The sequence below is a fragment of the Neodiprion pinetum genome, chromosome 3 (genome assembly GCF_021155775.2).
Source record: "Neodiprion pinetum isolate iyNeoPine1 chromosome 3, iyNeoPine1.2, whole genome shotgun sequence".
In the NCBI taxonomy this organism is placed as follows: Eukaryota; Metazoa; Arthropoda; class Insecta; order Hymenoptera; family Diprionidae; genus Neodiprion; species Neodiprion pinetum.
The window spans coordinates 21,403,434-21,425,312 of NC_060234.1; the positions used below are offsets into that span (position 1 = coordinate 21,403,434).

Below are 21,879 nucleotides of genomic sequence, written 5' to 3' on the forward strand. Positions count from 1 at the left end.
GCATAGAATTATGACCAAAAAATTGTTGAAAAAGAAATCTAGCTACGAGTTCGAATCGATAAACAAGTTTAAAGATTGTGTTAACATTTCAAATTTATCGGATGAAAATTATCCAAGGAATCTGCGTCACCTAATTAAAAATGTGGTCGTTCGCTACTTATATGCCGCCATTTTGTTATTAATTAACAGTCAAAAAATTCTAATACGTTATTGAAACTATAAATAATAAAGCCCTCAAACTCAAATTGCTCTATTTTCATTTTCCGTAAAAAAAAAACTCTTAAAAATAGGTCGGATTTTATGCCCTCCAAACATGTCGCTCCTAATTTTACCGCCCCGTGTAACGGAACTTGTGTTATTGAACAAATCCGTATTTGTATTTCTGATTCAGTACAGATTAGTTTCCAAATCTTTGTATTAATCAGAACCCAGTCCAACTGAGAGGGTTCGATTATCCCTTTTCTGAAAGATTTGCATGACAACACCTTTACACCGCTACCACTCTACGTGACAGCTCCAATCAACTGATGGTAAGTAAATTACAATTAAGATGGAGTTAAAGAGTAGTGCTGACTCTACTCTACTCGTACTCTACTCGAAAATCCCAATCTCTATAACTTATTTATTTATTCTTTGGTTCACAATAATCATTTGAACCATAATAAACGTCGAAAATATTGTTTCGATAATTTTTTTTACTCTAAAGATGGTTTCATCGACATCCAACCGCCAATTATTACGTGCTGAGTGATTGAACGCGATGAAAAAGTAATATGCCGTAAGAATACATTTTAAATGCTGTGAAATATCACACAAATCACATAAATTTAACCGAATTATTTGTACATGGTTAACCTTAACGCATGTTTCAATTTCCATATTTTTCCATCCATCAATTCATTTTGCGATAGAACTAGGTTAAAAAAATTCACCGAAGAACCACGAGATATAAAAAATTCGAGATATTGTGACATACATACCGATCTTTGCCACACTCAACAACAGCTTACAAAATCTTGACTAATTCCTAACTATACAAGCAGATTTTATCGCAGTATCACGCATCAAATTCATTTGTATATAATGAGACTCTTTCGCCGATTCGTAACAGTTGCTCGAAATTTTCTGCGACGGGTAGATAGCTCTTGTGTGAAAAGTCCAAATTCAACCGGACGAAATGGGAGACACTTCGAACAGAGGCAAATACACCAATCCCGAAGGCTCAGCTACGTGGGAGTACCTATCGACCGTGGGATGTGAGTGAAGAACACTAAAATTTCACTTTCGTGTAGCAGGGTGGGCTACAAATGTATTTTTTCGAAATGAAACATTACAAAGGAGTAAAACGGTTTTATGATATGTACGACGAAGTATTCAAATTACAGTAGCTCTTGAACAATACCATTATATGCGCGCACAAGTCAGTGTAATTCCAGATCAAAGCCGATTAAAAGAATGGTTTCGGATAGAATGCTGTTTTCTTTACGAAAAAAGCCGACTTACGATCATCTTTATATTTGTAACGGATTGGTTTATTAAGGCCCAAGATTTTTATTTTACATATAGGGAAAAAACGAATAAAGTCCGTCAACTGACTTACAAACGAGATTGTTGATCGCTTTTCTTTATTCTAGGAAACTGTAGCAATATTTCAATCACAATAACATTCATACGTCACCGTTCATTCGATACTGAAGTTAGTATTAAACTATGTATAAATAAAATCAATGTATAAATATTATTGACTAAAAATGTGTATAAATGTAACACGATCGTGGTAACTTAGCTTATGTCAGCTTTATGTAATTGTCACTGATTCAGGGCTTCCACGGTTCACAAATCTTGAATCATCTTCCCGTTATTTTGTTAAATTTTTCATTATTAAAATCCCCACAGGGTTCGTAGATTTGGTTGAACAGTTTTGTTATCGTCACAGACTACGTAGTTTAAATCTTTTAATAATACTGAATATTGAATTTGTGGAAAGACCCGTGGATTTGCACAAATTCGGCAAGTATGTACTGAGATCTATCAATTTTCGTGTTCGTCAACCAGAGGCTGCTTGTCGAGTTGTCAGCAGTTCTCTTATCTCTTTGCTGTTCATTCGCACCTAGCGAATGAGCGTCGCACATTGGGACTAATGGCGCTACATTTAGATTCCCGTGATTCCGGCCTATTGCCTGTTACATTTCGTACGTCTGAATTGATTACAAACCCACTTATTGTTAAAGCAATAACGTATTCGCTGATTACAGGTGCCCTCCTTACATTTTGTATCGGTTGCATATGCGGTTGGAGTTCACCGAGCTTGGCCATACTGAGGAAGCCCGATTCGCCAATCACCCTCAGTGACGAGGACGCGTCTACTATGTCAGCCTTAACTGCTATAGGTCACATGCTGGCGCCCGCAATAATCATTCTGACGACTGACAGACTTGGCCGAAGAATCAGCCTGCTGGCTTCTGGTCTCCCAATGTTGATCTGCTTCGGGCTCATCATAGTTGCCAAAGATTCTTCGGTAAGTCATGCTCACACTGCGACAATTTTCACTGTCAAACCAACCTCGTTTCTTTCCAACAGGTAATCTTGTTGGGAAGATTTTTCGGTGGTATTTCCCTTGGCTTCGGGACAGCCGTTGTACCGATGTATCTCGGTGAAATTGCGTCACCCAAGTTACGAGGGGCGATAGGAATCACCATAAGCATAACGATATCCGGCGGGTCACTGTTCATGTCCATTATCGGGCCGTATCTGTCATTACAAACTACGGCTTACGTGACATCGAGCTTCGTTATTGCCGCTTTGGGCGGCTTGTGGTTCGTTCCAGAGTCCCCGTACTTTCTTGTGATGGTTGGTAAGATGAAGGAAGCAGAGCGCACCCTGGAGAAGCTTCGCGGTAAGACGGATGTCTCGGAAGAGATGAACCTGATCAAGAAAACCATCGGTTTCGAGAATAACGCTGGGAAGGGATGGGAAAGAAGAAGAAATAAACCAAACCTAAATGTAATCAACGCCCTTAAGCAGCTCGTCACAGTGTCGAAAAATTTGAAAGCACTCATAATTAACTTTCTATTTATATTTGTATCGCATTTTGGTGGAAGTACGGTCATATTGGTATACGGGCAGATAATATTCGCGGACATGAAAACTGCCATCCCCGGTCACGTATGCTATATCATACTTGGTATCCTCCAGTTCATCAGCACCTTTCTGACTGTGTTCATCGTTGACAGAATTGGTCGGAGGCCTCTCATCTTTATCTCGGGCACAATTAGTGGCACTTGCTTCCTTATTGTCGGTGTCTACTTCTGGCTCATGGAGTACGGTCACATGGACGTTGTTTCGTACTCGATGATCCCTTTCTGCGCCTTGCTAGCTGGAATGGGTACTTTGAGCATTGGTATACTGCCAGTGACGTTAGTCGTACAGTCCGAAACGCTCGACACCGATATCAAGGCAATTGCAACCTCCTTGCTAGGTGTTGGCAGTGGATTGCTGGCGGCCATTACTTTAAAATACTACCTCATGATTGCAACGGTCTGGAACTTCGGTCACTCGGTACCCTTCACTGTTTTTGCCTTATGCATCTGGTTCTCCACAGCATTCATACTAAAACTACTTCCTGAAACGAAAGGCCGAACCTTCCTCGAGATCCAAACAAACCTGGCCGCCTGATATGGCAATAGCTGTAGCTTCAACGGATACCGCAACAGCTTGCAGCTTTTGTCTTCATTTATAGGATCGACAACTTTAAGTCGGGATCGTCGGAGCGTAGACATTTTGGTGCAGATAAGGTCAAGAATATTCACTTTCGTGATATTTTGTGCAAAGTAATAATCTAACGATCGTTCACTGTCGAACATCGAATGACTTTCCGACATGTACTTTCACAAATATGAAAAACTGAAAAGGTTTATACGCCAAACTACGGCATAGACGTTTGACGGCGTGCTGAAGAACTCTTCCATCACGTAATCTCGAAAATACGTGTTAAACGAAAAATTATATGATTACCTCTTGCACATATAGCTCTACCCTCTGAATACCTGGATAAATTATAAGACAAAACCTAGGTTGCTTATACATTTATCATTTTTTATTTTCTCATAATATACCTAAATTTTAGTTACTTGCGGAAATACTGTTTTTTGATAATAAGTAAAGTGATTGTATAGAATCAACGACTGCAGAAAAACAATTTCGCCGTCGCAACACAGCTTCAAAAAATGATCTGTTGAGTGAGAATCAAAAAATCCAAAATTCATTATCAAGCTAATCTTTATCATACCCGAAGTAAGACTTGTAAATAAATTTATTAACGCGTTTTCCAAATTAGTCAGACCATTTTTGATATTATCATCGAATTGAAAACAAAATGTTATGTCTCCAAATTTAAATTCATGAGTCGTTAAATGAATTACAATATCTCTGGGTTGCAGCTCAGATGCAGCCGAACAATCTTGTTTCATTGTATTAGGGTAAGCTTCATCGCGCGAAATTCTGCCGGTAATGTACAAATCGCCCCTAATTTCAAGGGGATCGTTGAAAATTTCGCTTATCCAAAATAGTGGATTCGTTACAGCAGAAACTACCACAGTAGCAGCATTAGTTGTGCATTATTTTTCCCTGCAAAGATCATAAAACATTTCGTTATGCCGACGAAACGACCATCTTTTAATTTCGAATGATAACATTTTGACAGGACACGCGCAGAGCAGAGATCGAACAGGGATAGGCACAATGAACACGCGGAGTACACTCGTCTTGGGTTAACTTAGAAATAATTTCAAAAATGAGGACTGAAAGTATAACTTATCAGACGTGACATGATCAAATAGTCTCTGTCAAAAAATACACAACAAAATATTCTTTCACGCTATGAAATCGCGGCAATCCGAGGAGGCTCGAAGGAGGTATACTCGAGCAAAATTGCAGAAAAAGCACACAAACCATAGCAAAATGCCAATAATATTGTTACAAAGGGTGAAATCACCCGTTTTGCCCCCTCTTTAATGATCTAGTAGTCAGCATAGATAAAAGACGTTTATAAACCTCTTATGTCTTTAAAAAGAATAAGGTTGCTGCGCCAACCGATATTATTGTAAAAACAGTCTTGTTTCAGACTTTAAACAAGAAACACGTATATTGCATTAAAAGCATTTATCACGATATTTTTGTTCACGCCTTTGATTTGATAATAAGTAAACTCGCGGATCCATATTTTATTAACGTAACGCCTAAATCGTTACAATATTGTAAAATTTCCCATGAAGTAGACGGCAGTTGTCAAAAAATGTCCATCTACTGCTTAACATAGAACTAGATATGACAATTTGTCGGCACTGTTGCGCTCACGTCCATTCTGTCATAATTCGGTACAACGTCATCAAGGCAATTATATAAAAAAGCCGTCTTGTTCTTTAATTTGTGTGGTTATAAACATTATCGTGTATGGCATCTCAAAATGTGTGATTTCTTTGGAGTTAGTGTATCATTGGCATTTGTTTTCAGCTTGTAAGCTTTCTTCAACTTTTTATGATAGGATAATGACTGTCATTATTATTTACAATTTTGGGTCATATAAAGATGCATGAGCATAACGGCGCGCCAAGTGTCAAACTGACAGACCACACACCGACCAATCAGAAGAACCATTAAAATGCCAACAATGCGCTCGATATATTTCAATAACTTTGAGATTCGATCGTCCCATCAAATTTTTAAGAGGAAAACCCTGATCCTTCTTACTTAGTATACTGCACGAATCGATGAAGAAAGAAGAAAGTGTGAAAAAATGGGGGAAATCAATCTGACTCTGTTTAAAAAAAAATAATATATAAATAAATTCCTAGTTTATAGAACGTACAATACAATGGTATTTAGATACAGTGTCGACGGGCTGAAAATATTATAATTAGGATTGTCTTCTGTATAATTGCTACAGCAAGATTTGCAAGTCAGACAGAACAATGTAAAAAGTGACTAACGCAATCCACAAAAACCACAATATTTTACGTAACGTGAGACAAATACTGGTAAACGGGTAAAACGTAAAAATTTCTTCTCAGCACATCATAAAGTGATCTTCAATTCTTAATTACACATCTGGCTAGTCTTATCAGATGGAACTTGCCGCACGAATGTAGATACGTTTTGCGTATATAATAACAGAATATCGTCAACGAGTGTCAAATAGTTTCTTGAACGAGGAAAATCGGAGACCTTGCGCCGAACCAAACCAATATCACGCTAATTTCCATGATGAGCAGGGACTCGGACAGAGGGAGATACTCAACTCCTGAGGGGTCACCAATCTGGGAGTACTTCTCAACCGCATCTTGTAGGTCACGTATAAGAACAATCCGCATTGACCCGAATTTAACCTGTCCGAAGATATATCCGTCAACTTATTATAAATGTGATATTCTCTGTCGATAGGCGCCATGTTATTTTTTGCCATTGGATTTGTGCCAGGATGGAATGCACCGACCCTAAACATGCTTCAGAAACCGGGCTCTCCAATAACCATCAATGGTTCGGACGTATCTAATATATCAGCCGCAATGGGTTTCGGTTACATGTTTGCTCCTACACTCACCGTACTGATCACTGACAAGCTTGGCAAGAAAAAGTCTCTTCTAATTGCCATCGCAGTAACGAGCATCAACTGGGGGTTGATTGCAATCGCTCAAACCGTTAATGTGAGACATCTTTTCACCTGCCTCTGTACTCTGTCGCAATTGGGCCCTTATAGTATAGGAATTTCGATGACGAGAGAAACTCGAGATGTAAATCATTCCACTACCATTGCAGGTTCTAATCGTGGCGAGATTCATCAGTGGTTTCGCGATGGGCATGATTCTGGGCATCGCACCTATGTACCTCGGGGAAGTAGCTTCAGTGAAAATTCGCGGAGCAATAGGAATGGTCTGCAGTGTGACGATGAACGCTGGCATACTATTCACCTTCGTTGTGGTACCGTACCTGTCCGTACGAATGGTAGCCTATATATCCCTGACTTTGATCACCTTGGCCGCGATGTGTATCCTGTTCATCCCCGAGTCCCCGTACTTTCTTGCAATGGTTGGCAGGATCGCGGAAGCCGAGGTCGTTCTGGAAAAGCTTCGCGGTAAATCGGACGTGACAGAGGAACTGGATCTGATAAAGAATACCGTCACCGATATGGACAAAGGTGCGAAGAAGCTGAATAAGGGCAATGAGCCAAGGGCACCAAAGACATTTGGCATCTTCGAGCAAATCAAGCAAATCGTCACTGTACCTGGTAACCGAAAAGCATTTTTTATCAACTTGTTGGTTATGATATGGATGGAGTTCGGTGGTTACATCGTTATCATGATATTTTGCACGTTTCTATTCGATGCGATGCACTCTAAGATTTCCTCCTATACGTCGACGATCATTCTCAGTGCGTGTCAACTCGTTTCCAATGTCTTCACGGCCTTCGTGATAGACAGAGTCGGGCGCAGGCCTCTGATCGGTATTTCAGGGGTTCTAAGCGGCGCTTGCCTCATGATCATCACTGTGTACTATTTCCTGATGGAATACACTGGAATAGACTCCTCTCCGTACTCAACTTTGGCCGTTTGCGCGATGTACGTCAACATAATCGTGTTGAGCATCGGTCTGGTACCACTGCAGACGATCCTCATGAGCGAGACAATTGCTTCTGAAGTTAAAACGCTGGTGAGCAACATAATCATCTCGATGGGCGGCCTACTCGGTTCCGCTGCGATGATGTTTTACAAACAGACTTCGGAAATCTGGGGATTAGGCAACTCTGTGCCTTTCTTTGTCTTTACCATCACTACTTGGTTCAGCACGATGGCCATCATGATGTTGCTACCCGAAACGAAAGGCAAGACTTTCTTGGAGATACAGAGAATACTTAACAAATAACAAATAATCATGAATGAGTCATAGATATGAAGCTGGTGCTCCCGATCGTTCAAAGTTGAAATTGTTTGTAAGTTATCGTGTTATTATAAGATTATAAGACTGTAAGTGAACTTGATGAGTGAAACTATACCGTGATTAATTGCTGAATTTCTGGTTGAACATCCTGCACTAGTGTTTGATCGTTGAACCGCAAGAATGTAAACCATTCGTACGCTCTGACGCTGTGTGAAATGAAGGATAAGCGTAACAAATAACAAAGAGACACGTGCCTACGCTGATAACATCAGAAATAAAGCACCGTTATCATCGATAGTGAAGAGTCATGTTCTGTTTCCACAAGTCAGTCCGAAATACGTATAAATGAGATAATAGCACGAGCGTAAAAAGTCCTGTACACACATATAAAATTTGTATGCAAAAAAAAAAATAAGAACATTCATGATTTGAAAACCATATTCACATTTTTCCCCTTGTCATTCTCTCCCAAGGCCGTGATATGAGCACGCTGTGCAAATCACACATGTATGACACAGAATAAAGTACACGTGGTGGTCCTATAAACCTATAATATACGATTTTATTAATCAAAATATGCTGGATTTACTGATCACGTCCTCGTAATGATACTGATTTCATTTTCTGATCGACAACTAGATTAGAAGGCGCTATGTGGCTAGCACTCGGTGGTGTAATGAAAGTAATTCCGTAGGCTTGTTCACATAAGTTTCATTTCCAAACAATAAGAATACTACGTCATTCACCAGTGATATATACATTACGAATTAATGGATGAAACGCAAGATCTAAGGAGTGCCACGTACATCCACAGGTGCCATCCCATAAATTCTTAGTAAATTCCAAAATACACAACTTGATCTTATCACCACTACGTAATAACCACAATGGAATACTCGTGCCGACCGAGGTGAGGGACGCAATAGTAATTGGTTAGGTCTTCAAAAAATTTACTTCATCTCAGAATATTGCTAACGACAACATACGATGGGCAAGGATTCCGAGAAAGGAAAGTACGCCTCTCCAGAGGGCTCGCACATCTGGGAATACATCATTTGTGCTTTCAGTGAGTAGCATTCATTCATTTTTGTTCCACATTACGTCAGAAACCAATTTATAAACATGTACTCAACCACTCTATGTATACCTTTCTTGCAGTTGCGACGTTGGCTTTCGTCTTTGGCCAAATGATGGGATGGAATGCGCCCAGCATGGTGGAACTCAGGGCTCGAAATTCGACATTCCAAATAACAGATGAACAGGAATCCACATTGGGGGCATCAATGGCGATAGGTCAATCAATAGCACCTCCATTCGGCATATTCATATTCGGCAGTATCGGCAGTAGAACTGGTATACTGATTTCTGCGATTCCAATAGCCGTAAGCTGGATGGTGATTCTACTGGCCAAAAATATTACGGTGAGTATTTCCAGTCCACTGTCAATAACGTGACAATCTATTTTAGTCACGAGCTAATAATAAATAGCAATTTTTGTGCGCCAGGTCTTAATTGTGGCAAGGATAATAAGTGGATTCGGGGTGGGTCTATCGATGTGCGTGATTCCCATGTACACCGGTGAAGTTTTATCGAAACATTTACGCGGCACGCAGGGCGCCATCACAATAGTCATGTACAACGTTGGGATGCTCTTCATTCTCGCAACCGGACCATACTTTGGAATTCAAATCTCGGCATTGATCGGCCTTATTTTGAGTATAGCCTCCTTCGTTAGTTTCTGGTTTGCCCCGGAGTCCCCGTACTTTCTCGTCAAAGTTGGCAAGATTGAGGCAGCTGAAGCAGCCCTCGAAAAACTTCGCGGGAAAACGGACGTGACGGATGAGATTGCACTGATCAAAGCCACGATCGAGCATAAGGGAAAGACTTTGCGAGAAACAAACGTACGTGAGAAAAGTGTTTCTTCGAAAAAATTGAATGCGTTTCAGCAACTTTTCACAATTCGTGGGAATATCAAGGCGTTCGGTATCTCGATGACATTGTCGATAATGGCGCACTTCTCTGGAATCTCGGGGTTAACAAACTACTGTACCTATATTTTCACGGACATGGGTTCTAAGATGGATGTGAAAAATAGCGTAACATTGTTTGGTGTTATTCAAGTAATCAGCGGCATCATAACTATAGCCATCGTCAATAGGATCGGGCGCAGGCCAATACTCTTTATCTCAGCCGCAATAAGCTCATTTTCTCTTCTTGTAATCGCCGGTTACTTTTTTCTCTTGGATCACATGGGACTGGACATGAAGCCATACTATATAATCCCGTTCGGCACTGTCTTCATCTACGTGATGGCTGTGAACGTCAGTGTCCTCACTATTCCCGGGATCATAATATCCGAGATATTCGCCACTGACGTCAAAGCACTCGCCTCCTGCTTGTACTCCATGTTAGGTGGAATGATGGCATTTATTTCTCTCAAAGCCTACATGTTCATTTATAAGACTTTGGATCTGGGTCAGTCAGTGCCATTTTTCATTTACGCGTTGATGATAATCATCTGCTTAATACCTCTCGTGCGTCTGCTTCCCGAAACGAGAGGCAAGACTTTCTTAGAAATCCAAAAGAAACTGAACGCTTAATTCACCCGATGAATGACAACAAATAACAGTGACCGAAGCAGTTTTCCTCGCTTTACAATGTATCAGCTGTACCTCGGAGTTCGTAATTATACTAAATTCACGATCGATCTGAAATAATATATTCGTTCACGCTGGGATGTATGATATCCTATGATTGAAACGACATCGATGGGCAATGTGAATTAATATTTGAAACAAAACTACGCCATTCCATTCGTCAAATTGTTAATACAAGCAATTGTGACCGGAGTGAAAAGAGGCCTAATAACAGATGAAATTACACATCAGTGCAAACTCTATAACTCAGGTCAAGGAAACAGCCCTGGAAGTATAAGCAGAATCCATGATCGAGAGACATGTCACTCTCCTTGCGAGTTGACTTGGTTTTTACTTTCAATAAACTTGAAGCCTATTCGCCTCACTATTTTTATTTTCTTAATACCTTAGTCCTCTTCCAAGTATCTCTCCTGTTTCCTCCCTTCTCTCGACTCGCTCATCTGCTATGACAGCTGAAATAGCGAAAGAAATTTCAAAATTCATCGTCGATGTTAACCACGAGCCATAGGTTCGTGCGGTCTGAAAGCACGCTGTGAATTCCCATAGAGTACGACATCGCTTTGCGTTATTTTCGAGGTATTCGGTCTTCCGCTGCGTAGGCGCGCGGCGAAATCCGCAGAGCGGAGAGAAAGGTCGAAGTTCGGAACAGCGGTTGGAGATGGCGGAGATATTGCTGGAGGATGAGTGCTATCTCGAGCATGGAACGGAAAGCAAGCATCGTTTTCACCGAAAACCTCAGCCCACTAGAAACCTCTCGATCAAAACAGCGAGCAGGGATATATAGTTTCGAGTGCTCCGGGCTTCCCAAGCTAGTTAACCCATAACTCGGCGAAACGTGACGCCGTAAAACAGAACGCTAAGCGTTCCGACGGCCCTGTGCTACTTTTATAGCTCGCCTCGCCATTTCCGGGTTGTTCTTTATACACGGAGCGCGGCCGAAGTCTGTTAAAAAAGAGGCGAAAAGTACAGTGCGAAGAAAGCAGAGGGAACAAAAATTTTCCCCATTTATTGCCCTGAAATAAATGCATCAACGGAATAGGCCCGCGAAGCTCTAAATCCGTCGAGCGCAAACTCGGCTAGAGCGTATAGTATAAAAGTTTCCCGACTTAACAGCTGAGAAACGCTATTCAGTCTTGCAGAAATTGCTATTGGCAGAACCATTAGAGGCTGAAATTAGTTTTGCGATCCTAGATATCGCCCCCGTGGTACTTACGATCTGCAGACCCCGACACGGACCACTTATCTCACTTTATATCGCGAATTAATCTCCTACTCAATCTCAAACCGCGGCTCCGGCCGCAACTTCGGGGTCACTTTTGTCCCCGCGCTGCAACTGCCTCGAACGACATACTCCTCCTTTACACAAATAAGCATTTTGGATGTTTCAGGGTATTCGCTACTTTGAATTTCTATCTTTCATTATGTTCTCGTGCGATAACGTGACCAAAATGGCGTAGAAGACGAGCGGTCCACCGATCGTTGAAGATTAATTGGTACCAGCTGTTGGACCGTCGTTTGACACATCCCAGAACGACACTAAATAAGACCGTATGAAATATGTCCGCGATGTATACCCAAGGCTGAGAGTAAAAATTCCGTTTTCAAATTCTCCTGCACCGTGTGGCGTGTTCGCAGTCCGTAAGAAATGATAACACACGGGAAGCACGGTGCTGAATGTAGCGATGTACGATCCGCGAGATATTTATGCCCGTGGTTGGCGTGATCGCGAAGCATACCGCCACCAGAACTCTATGAGGCAGGTACAACATCCGTGCTCATAACTCAACGGATTACCATCGGATTGAGTAATTTGACTCTAATTGCACGCAGCCGATTCACCTGCAGCACCGTCCAATTCTTCGCCATATTTATGCTGCACGTGCCTGCGTGGGAAAGACGCTGACGGAGAATGCATGTTACACGAATCAGTACCAGAACGCGATTGTTGATTGTTCAAAGGAAAATCAAACAGGGATGTGTACGAATAAAATACCTAATTTTGAACGAGCGGTATAAAGCGTGCAAAACTAAGCTTTGCTCAAGTAGCGCACAATCAGCGAAACGCTGGTAATATTAAATACTATTTTGCCGTTATATAAAGACAAATCGTAACATTTTCTTAACCTGTAGACTATTCAAGACACGTGTCTACATGTACTCTTGAATCGCAGCCAATTTTGAATAACTAGAATTTATATAGGATAAATTTTCGCGCACTAAAAATGAGTGAGTCGTTCGTTCTATTTCCATTCAACGTTGTTAGAAAATTTCAAAAATTTATTCGCATATTTATTTCATGGAAACTCTATCGATAATCATCGATTCTGTCCATAATAGTCGTACCATCGCATGAGATATTAGAACAGGCTCGACAATTGTTTCCAGATTTTGTTGCTAACGAGGAGAGGTTACGCAATGGAACGAGCTGATTTCTGTAAATAAAATTTTTAAACACTCTCGGGCGCAAATAAAGAGACCCATGTTCCAACGTTTCACCGAATGGACATTTCTTGCTGAGGAAAAAAAACATTGAAAACTTGACGTTGTTCGAAATGAAAATGCAAAATTATTTCTGTACAGATAAATTTGCACAATATCGATTAGGACATTTTGCCGACAAGATTGCATCTTCAGTCAATGATTACTATTTTATGCCCGTTGTGTTGTTGCAATCACTATGAATACAAATGCTTGTATCCTATAGGACAAGCAGATATTATAGTTTGTTCCTTAAATATCTGTGGTACCTACATTGGGTGTAAAATATGAAGATAACATTAAGAAGTTGAAAGAAATTACCAGCACGTTTTGAGAAGACTCTCAAAAAAATATAACATTTTTCGAAATATATCGAAAACAAGTTTCCAATTTTATTTCTTCTCGCAAACAAATGGCTGTTCAGTAAATCGTCCAAACGCGGGTCTCTTTATTCTTGCCTATAATATGTCAGAATCTCTTTGTTGAAACCGCTCTGTGCCATTCCGTGACCGTTCCCTGTTTAATTTGAGTATTGTAAAAACCATTACGCCCATAAGACAAGAGAAACATTTGCTGCAGCAGCCGGAAGATCTTGAAGAGAGCGAAAAATTAGGGCAAGAGTGATGTTCGAACTTCGCATGTGCAGAGTTTGTTCGGGCGGTAAAGGAATAAATTCGGTTAACGAAAGGCACTCGTACCGTTGGGTGAAACTAACGTTGAACTAAGACAATTACACGTAATTCCTATTTGTCGCCAAGTAACCTGTGAGTGAGCAACTTTATGCGGTAAGAATACGGGGAGTTTAACCGAACAAACTGGGTCAGCTCCATGGAGAGAAGTTCGGGAACGACGAAAGACCCGCGATCTATATCTGCGACTCGATGCCTATGTACGTAGGTATATGTATGCAAGGTTGGCACGGATGGCCGTTGAACAGCTTCGTTATCAGCGTGAATACCAAACAAATTTCAAAGGACGGCATCCCGCACCTCCCAAAGGGACTCGTACTTCGTTTATACCCAAAAATCAGAGACAGAGATATGAAGTAAATTTTTCATTATTCCTTTGGCTCCAGACATTCGTACGGAATCTGGTCGAAGCGATTTTCGTTGCCTACAAAATACGTGACTACAGAAATTGGCGAACCCGTTCGAACAATATTTATCGTATTCTTGAGAGACCCGATTTTTGTTTATCAGCTTAAAACGGAAACAAGATTGTCTCTCTGTTTTCTATAGAGATCATGATAGAATAACACTGCTGAATCGGGATTTCCATGTTTGCCTAATTAAAGTATCCCTTAAGACCGTAGTTGTTTGTTAGAAAATATGCGAAATTGAAACAGTAGCGTGAACGCTCACGTGGCGTAAATCCAACAGTAAGCAGCGCGTCAGAAAGGTAAATATGGAAACGAAAATCACCCAATAATAATCTTAATTCATAGAGATAACACAAACACACATGCGTGTAGTTCATTATACAAGCGCACAAATTATTGCGATAGCGAGGAACAGGAGTTGCATTTTTCTTTCACATGATTACAATGAACTTCTGCACAAATATGAATATTTCGTTCGATGTATTTGCAGTCTGTAATTGTAGATAATTAGCACTACAATTCGTACTTTTAAAACCTTATCGCTTCTTTCTCATTCTGCGGATGGTTGCGAATTCATTATACTTGGCTTGAGAATATTTGAATCTACTTCTTTCGTCAAAAATTTCAAATTTCATCTAATATTGAGTTACGATTAATCCACGTTAGTTCGATCATCTTTACTCTAAGCCGCAGAATGTTATTTTTCTTTCTGTTTTGCTGCGTTTAGCACTGTTTTCGCGACAGAAGTCTACGAGCGCTATTTTCACTTCCAGAAAACTAATGCGCCGCTTCTAAGCAAGTAAACAGTGTGCTTTAATGAGTGAATGAAATGTAAAAAATTAAGAACACACTAAGCTTGATGGGCGAGTAAACGTTATAATTTTTTTTCAGAAGGTCGTCTTTCACATTGTGTAAATTTCGGAGATAAAACAAATTATTCAAGATAATACTCCGGGCATTTCGGCTGATTCAACAACGAAATTGCGAACACCTCGCGAACTGGAGCACTGGTTGGATCCGCGATTCAAATACAAGACCGTCGAAAATGGGAAAAGACGCCGAAAGAGGAAAATACGCGTCTCCCGAGGGCTCGCGGACCTGGGAATACCTCGTCACGTTTTCATGTGAGTGCAACGCGTTGGTGGGAAGCTTCGAAATTGACCGATGAACGCCAGCTATCCTAGTAAAAATTCCGTTTGGCGCTGACGAAAGCGTACAAAATTGTCAACCAGGGATATTAATTTTCTCCACTGTTGTCTGCAGGTGGGATCGGACTATCCTGCATTGGAAATCTGCAAGGATGGAGTTCGCCCACCATCACCGAGCTCAAGAGCCCGAATTCCCGAATCCAGATCACGAACCCGGCTAGCCAGTTATCATGGCTGGCGGCCGCGCTATCCACGGGACACATGGCCGCGCCCATATTCAGCCTCTTACTCATCGACAGGATCGGAAGGAAGAACAGTTTCCTGCTTTCCGCAGCGCCGCTGGTCCTCAGCTGGGCGCTGATTGTGGGGGCTGAACACATAAATGTGAGTTTCGATTGAATTATGCTTTGAGAAGGAGGCAGAGAAAAGATCGGTTTTTTGAGATACGTAGATACAATGTTCGAACAGTGTTTTTTAACGATACCTGTTTTACTGAATTTTTCTAGTTACTGTAACAAATGAAATTTTTCTCGATGCAAGAAGTTAAAAATACGACGCTTATTCCGCTTGAAATTGTTTCAAACTTTTTTATTTCGAAATCCCCGACAGAAGTCCCAAATTATTTAAGTTTGAACGGGATTGATATTTTGTTCTTGCAATATTCGTTCAGCTGAACGTTCCGATCCTTACATCCATTACGTAGATTACACGCGCCATTTCTCTCATACCGCAGGTACTCATCGCGGCAAGAGTGTTGGCTGGTTTCTCCATGGGCTTGATGATGTGCGTCTATCCGGTGTACTTCGGGGAAATTTTTTCGACGGAGTTGCGCGGTTTCTTGATGTGCATAACTACAGCTGCATACAACTTTGGGGTGCTCGCCATGTTCGCGGTGGCCCCGTACCTCGGCATTCGAACAACGGGAATCATCTGCATGACCATAGCAGTAACCTTCCTGATTACCTTCTGGTTCATGCCCGAGTCGCCGTACTTCCTCATGATGGTCGGCAAGACGGATCAGGCCGAATCTGCACTCGAAAAGCTAAGGGGCAAAACGGACGTCTCGGACGAGCTTGAACTGGTCAAGGCCACCCTTCGCGAAAAGGGAAAGTCTCTGCTGGGTAGCAATGGTGCCGAAAAGAACGAAATGGAACCGGGGATGCTGAACACTCTCAAGCGACTTTTCACCATTCGTGGAAACCTCAAAGCGTTAATAATCACAATGTTGATCGCGATGTTATCGCATTGCTGCGGATTTGGTTCACTCATGGCGTACTGCCACGTAATATTCACGGACATGAACGCTGGTATCGATGTTCAAATAACCACAATATTTTTCAGTTTACTTCAGCTGATTGCTTCTGTCGTTGGCAGCATTTTTGTGGAGAAGGCCGGACGTAGGACCTTCATATTGGGCGCAGGCGTGTTGTCAGGATTTTTACTCACCATCGTCGCCGGGTATTTCTTCCTGATGGAACATACAACGGTCGACGTAAGCGCGTTCGCTTTGTTCGCGGTCTTCGTCATCTATAATTTCATCTTCGTGGCGCACATCGGAATACTGATGGTACCTGGGATCATAGTATCCGAGATATTCTCATCAGATATTAAAGTGCTGGCCTCCTGCATCGGCGGAATATTCGGCAGCGCGGTGGGAGCCGTCTCTACTAAATATTATTTCTTAATGGCCAAGTCTTGGGGCTTTGGACATTCGGTCCCGTTCTTCATATACGCGATAGTGACGTGGCTCAGCACGGCATGCATTGGATATTTGCTTCCCGAAACGAAGGGCAAAACTCTGTACGAGATCCAAAAGATCCTGAACGCCTGATCAACGCTAGCCTTAAGTTCACATGGGAGGTACAACCATTTATGCAAATTCACTTATGCTCTGACTGTAAGCCATACGTCGGCTTTAACCTGGCGTCAATGTCATGAGTAATAATTAAAAAAATATTTCACAGAAATCGATTTCTTTGAATTTTTTATGATTACAAAACGTCACTCGTCGTTCGGTTGACTATTAACGGAATCCCTGTTATAGCAATTCAAACAAGTTGATTCCAGATAAGGCAACATCGGCTGTGTGTTGCTTTTCAACAATGTAAAGAGTATTTTGAATAGATAACAAGAGTGTGCGATAAGAAATTAAAATTCGAATGTTCACTGTCGACGGGAATGTAATTAGGAGTTATTTTTTCCTACAGATTCTTTTATAACAAACATGAAAATATTTTTTGCCTTGAACTTCCCCGCGCCTCGTTCCAAGTCTTTATTTAACGTAAATCTGATAAAATAAAGACTTATCATTTTTTATCAAGTTTTATACCGGGAGTTTTCGGTGTAATCGTGATACGAACGATGTTTCGGCAGCGAATAGGCAACCGATGTTCTATCGTGCATAAAGTAAGTACCTAAAATGTAAGTATGGTCTTCTATCTGCCTGCATAACATCGCGCTGGAACGTTTCACCAGCAACTACAAGTTTTGGGAACGAACGTGGGAACGTGGCTAACTAATATAACGGCAGGAACTGCAGGCTGTCAGCAAGTTGCTTCAGGTCAATTTTTATGCAAGCTGTGAAGCTGCCAGGAATCGATGTACCCAAAAAAATACAACGAAAAAAGTCTTTCAAAACGAAGTATAGCCCACTTGGAGTAACGCATTATTGTGCAACCAAATGTCACTGCGCCGTATTTTTGTTTCCAATATAAGATCCACCTGCGATACGGAAATCGCGATTCGAAGCAAACAAAATCCTCTTGGAAGTTCCCGGAACCCTGAACCATGCATTCTAATTCAAATATGAGGAATCCATTAATTCCAGTATGATCGTGCCATAAATTTCGAGAGCAGAGCTAATTACACATTACAATCTTATCACATGTACTTCTCATCAGCAGCTGCGGCACAATACTATCTGCATAAAACAAGCTGTTGCTACATATATACTTCAACAACAGGCAGACAGTGACTCGAAGAGTTGCCTTGAAGGGATTCATACTCTGCAATTGGAATTAACGAAGACCATACGGGAATGGCCAAAGATGTCAAAAAGACCAAGTACGCTTCTCCGGAGGGCTCGCAAAAGTGGGAATATCTCTGCGCGTTTTTCTGTGTGTGATAATCTTCGAGTCTAATCCACAGTGAATTGGTCTCCTACAGCTGTCTCATAATCGTGTTATAATTACCAGGCGCGATCAGCACAGCCTGCACCGGTAGCGTCCTAGGATGGAATTCGCCCACTTTAACCGAATTCGAGGCAGCAAATTCGCCGTTCTCGTTGAGTGTCCCGGAGGTGTCGACCCTGTCAGCCGCACCGTCATTCGGCAACGCAGTCTCTCCGATATTCTGCGTTCTCACCATAAACAGGATTGGCCGAAGAAATAGCCTCCTGCTTTCCATGATCCCAATGACCGTTAGCTGGGGTCTGATTCTCATCGCTGAAGACGCCAGGGTCAGTATCGCGCGAATTATCATGTATTTTACATTATACCGAGAGGATATGGTGACATTTAGCAGAAAGATCGTCCGAACGCGTATGCGGAAGCTTTGTCGGATTTTCATCTGCCAAAGACGCTGCGTCGAACACAACTTATGGACCTTACGTTGGAAACGCAAGTTTTCTTTATGTCTATCTTGACCTTGCAGGTTCTGATCGCGGCACGAATAATCGCCGGATTCGCATCGGGCGTAATATTTTACACGGTTCCAATATACAAGGGGGAAATTCTCTCGTCGCACTTGCGCGGACCTCTGTCATCCGTCGGCGGCATTACGTACAATATGGGCAATGTCTTCATGTTCGCGGTGGGTCCACATCTCGGGTTCCGAATCACGGCAGGCGTCTGCATGGCCGTGGGAATATGCCTCCTGATTTCCTTCTGGGTCATTCCCGAGTCACCCTACTTCCTCATGATGGTCGGCAAGGAGGATCAGGCCGAAGGTGCGCTCGAAAAGCTTCGGGGCAAACCGGACGTCTCGGACGAGCTTGAGCAGATCAAAACTACCCTCCGCGAGAAGGGAAAGACTTTGGTGAAATCGGAGAAAACAAGAAGCGAAGTACATCCGAAGAAGTGGAGCGATGCTCTCGTACAGCTCTTCACGATACGCGGCAACATAAAAGCCTTTTTCATCATAGTCATATTCTCCTTAATGATACAGTTCTCCGGTCTGGGTAAAATCATTACTTACGGCCATATTATATTCAAGGATATGGGCTCTCCCATTGAACCGGCCACAAGTACGACGATATTCGCCGTACTTCAATTGGTTTGCAACGTGTTGGGATTCGGGACGGTCACCAGATTCGGCCGCAGGCAGCTCGTCTTATTCTCGGGAGCATTATCCGGTATTTGCCTCATGATTATCGCCACTTACTTTTATCTCATAGAGCACACGAACATCGACGTTAAACGATTCGCTGTCATCCCTTTCTGCACCGTGTTTATTTTTATCCTAGTGCTAACTACCGGTTTCAATGTCGCATACGGTGTCATAATCACTGAAATATTTGCCACTGACATCAAGGCACTGGCTCTCTGCATTATAACAATATTCAGCAGTAGCATAAGCATGTTTTCCATCAAGTATTATTTACTAATGGTCAAGTCCTGGGGTTTTGGACATTCAGTACCGTTCTTTATTTTCACGATCTCAATGTGGCTCGGTACCGCCCTCCTCTCGTGGTTGCTCCCTGAGACTAAAGGCAAGACCCTTCTAGAGATTCAAAGGAAACTCAACGACTGATAAACACGTCAATTAATGAACTCATAAATAATTTATTCGATAACCAACGTTTGATAAGCTAATGAAAATTAAATAGTTTTCTGAACGTAAAACACTTGGAAGATTTGATATGTGAAAGACTGTTTGCGATGACGATTGGATAATCACGTGCAGTTATGACTGACAGTGAATTTTATAATTTTTTTAATTATTTGAGAAGATGCATTTTTGCCTTCTGTTTTAGTGAGTAATAAAAACTCTGAAAGACTTTCGAGTATAAGAATGTAATAGGACACGTATTTCCTTGGAATAAACCAATGCCTAGCTATGCGGTTTAATTTTTTGTAATACTAGTTCACTAGTTGTATCATTTGTATCTGATATATATGTAAATAATCGATAAGATCAAGGTCTTGTTTTCCTTTATTTTTCCGTATTAGCGAAAGCACGACGAGGGCACCTTATTTTCATCTTCACAATAGAACTTACTTCACTAACTGCAAATAGTTGTACAGTTTTTGATTACTACTCTCCTTACTGGCTGTCTGTCAAAAATTTGTCTCAAAGTTCCCATTTGCTAAAAGTTTCCGGTACCCTATATGACTTAATCTCAAATTTACTATTTTTCTAATCGGTGATTAACCACTCGATTAAATGCCAAAGCGTCATAACGACATCAAGCGCGCCCGTGACATTAGTGCCAGAAATCGCGAAATGGCGTTATGAAATAATTCAATGTTTTTGGTGTCTCGGAGAGATATTTATTTTTGAGAGCATGGGTTTTAATTATATTTGAGGTCAACGAATTCGATTACGACCGTAAAAAGTTTTTTTCCGCGCAATCAAACACTTCTGAACCCTCGAAGTTGACGAATTTTTAATCGTTTTTTCAAAGGGCGTCATAGAACAAACTATCTTTTTTATTCGGGATGCATTTTTCCTTCGCAAAACACTGAATTATACTATCTTCGAGTTCACATCCGCAATTTAAAAAATTACCGAGTTAATGTGATTTATTTTACACACTAGGAAGAGTCTTGTTACAGTGAACAGGACTTATGTACTATTAACAAATCGTATATTTGCATATATTTATACATTATATATTATATAATTGAGAATAATAAATATTTACCGCGCATTTGTATATACTTCTTTGTGTGAAATGAAGATTTGTCAATAGTTAATGAGTCGTCTATTTCGTTACAAACAGTATCCTGTTACATAAAACAACCGAACACAATGTTCAACTACTTAAATATTGGTGCCGGATGAATATTTATTAATAATTAATCAATGATCCGTTTTATTGAAAATCCTATTTAGTGATGTCAAACTACGTACTTGTTGCCTAGTTACCGTAGTACGAATACATCCGCTGTCACTTTTTGCAAACCAACTCACTCTGAAACGATCAAAAAGCGCACGTCGTTCTTGGGGCATGAACATTACCCGTTGTACCCTGTGTTTGAATCGAATCGGTGCGGTGAGACGAACGTCCGAAAGTCCCTGTGTGGTCGGAAATAAATCTTGTATCGCATGCACCTAACGTTAAACATAATTTCGCATACCCATGTCAGGAATTTATGAATAAAAACACACTGCACTAACATTTGAGTGTTGGAAGAAGCTCGGATAAGCCCCAAGATTGTAATATCAGCTCCATAACATTACTGTTGCACTGTCGAACTGGCTTTTATTATACATCAACCGCTCGGCCTACAAATTGCGTGCAAAATGTAAAGAACGTGCTTGAAACGTGCGATTGGTGGGTTTATGAACTTCGAATCTTCCAACAAGATTTTTCAACTTTTAATAAATCTTCATTTGGGATAAA

At 41.2% G+C, this 21,879-nt stretch overlaps 5 protein-coding genes across 6 annotated transcripts; all 5 read left to right on the top strand.

Annotated features, from left to right (window-relative positions):
• Window positions 1–1,122: 1,122 nt before the first annotated feature.
• LOC124213953 (facilitated trehalose transporter Tret1-like) lies at window positions 1,123–5,171 on the top strand. Its single transcript, XM_046615792.2, has 3 exons — window positions 1,123–1,256; window positions 2,256–2,518; window positions 2,581–5,171. Exons 1-3 carry the CDS (start codon window positions 1,178–1,180, stop codon window positions 3,673–3,675), a joined length of 1,437 nt encoding a protein of 478 aa, XP_046471748.1. The 5' UTR covers window positions 1,123–1,177; the 3' UTR covers window positions 3,676–5,171.
• Window positions 5,172–6,173: 1,002 nt separating this feature from the next.
• Window positions 6,174–8,466, top strand: LOC138190300 (uncharacterized). Its single transcript, XM_046615788.2, has 3 exons — window positions 6,174–6,340; window positions 6,439–6,701; window positions 6,814–8,466. The coding sequence occupies exons 1-3, from the start codon at window positions 6,259–6,261 to the stop codon at window positions 7,915–7,917; spliced, it is 1,449 nt and encodes a 482-aa protein (XP_046471744.1). The 5' UTR covers window positions 6,174–6,258; the 3' UTR covers window positions 7,918–8,466.
• Window positions 8,467–8,873: 407 nt separating this feature from the next.
• On the top strand, window positions 8,874–10,956 carry LOC124213954 (facilitated trehalose transporter Tret1-like). Its single transcript, XM_046615793.2, has 3 exons — window positions 8,874–8,998; window positions 9,091–9,353; window positions 9,438–10,956. The coding sequence occupies exons 1-3, from the start codon at window positions 8,920–8,922 to the stop codon at window positions 10,530–10,532; spliced, it is 1,437 nt and encodes a 478-aa protein (XP_046471749.1). The 5' UTR covers window positions 8,874–8,919; the 3' UTR covers window positions 10,533–10,956.
• Window positions 10,957–15,148: 4,192 nt separating this feature from the next.
• On the top strand, window positions 15,149–17,467 carry LOC124213951 (facilitated trehalose transporter Tret1-like). The gene is made up of 3 exons (XM_046615789.2): window positions 15,149–15,290; window positions 15,430–15,698; window positions 16,048–17,467. Exons 1-3 carry the CDS (start codon window positions 15,212–15,214, stop codon window positions 17,143–17,145), a joined length of 1,446 nt encoding a protein of 481 aa, XP_046471745.1. The 5' UTR covers window positions 15,149–15,211; the 3' UTR covers window positions 17,146–17,467.
• A 786-nt stretch (window positions 17,468–18,253) lies between these two features.
• LOC124213952 (facilitated trehalose transporter Tret1-like) lies at window positions 18,254–21,879 on the top strand. Of its 2 annotated transcripts, none has more exons than XM_046615790.2 (3): window positions 18,254–18,430; window positions 18,509–18,771; window positions 18,966–21,879. In XM_046615790.2, exons 1-3 carry the CDS (start codon window positions 18,352–18,354, stop codon window positions 20,061–20,063), a joined length of 1,440 nt encoding a protein of 479 aa, XP_046471746.1. In that variant the 5' UTR covers window positions 18,254–18,351; the 3' UTR covers window positions 20,064–21,879. The 2 variants fall into 2 exon arrangements, with proteins under 2 accessions (XP_046471746.1, XP_068990680.1); XM_069134579.1 differs by having other exon boundaries at window positions 18,259–18,377.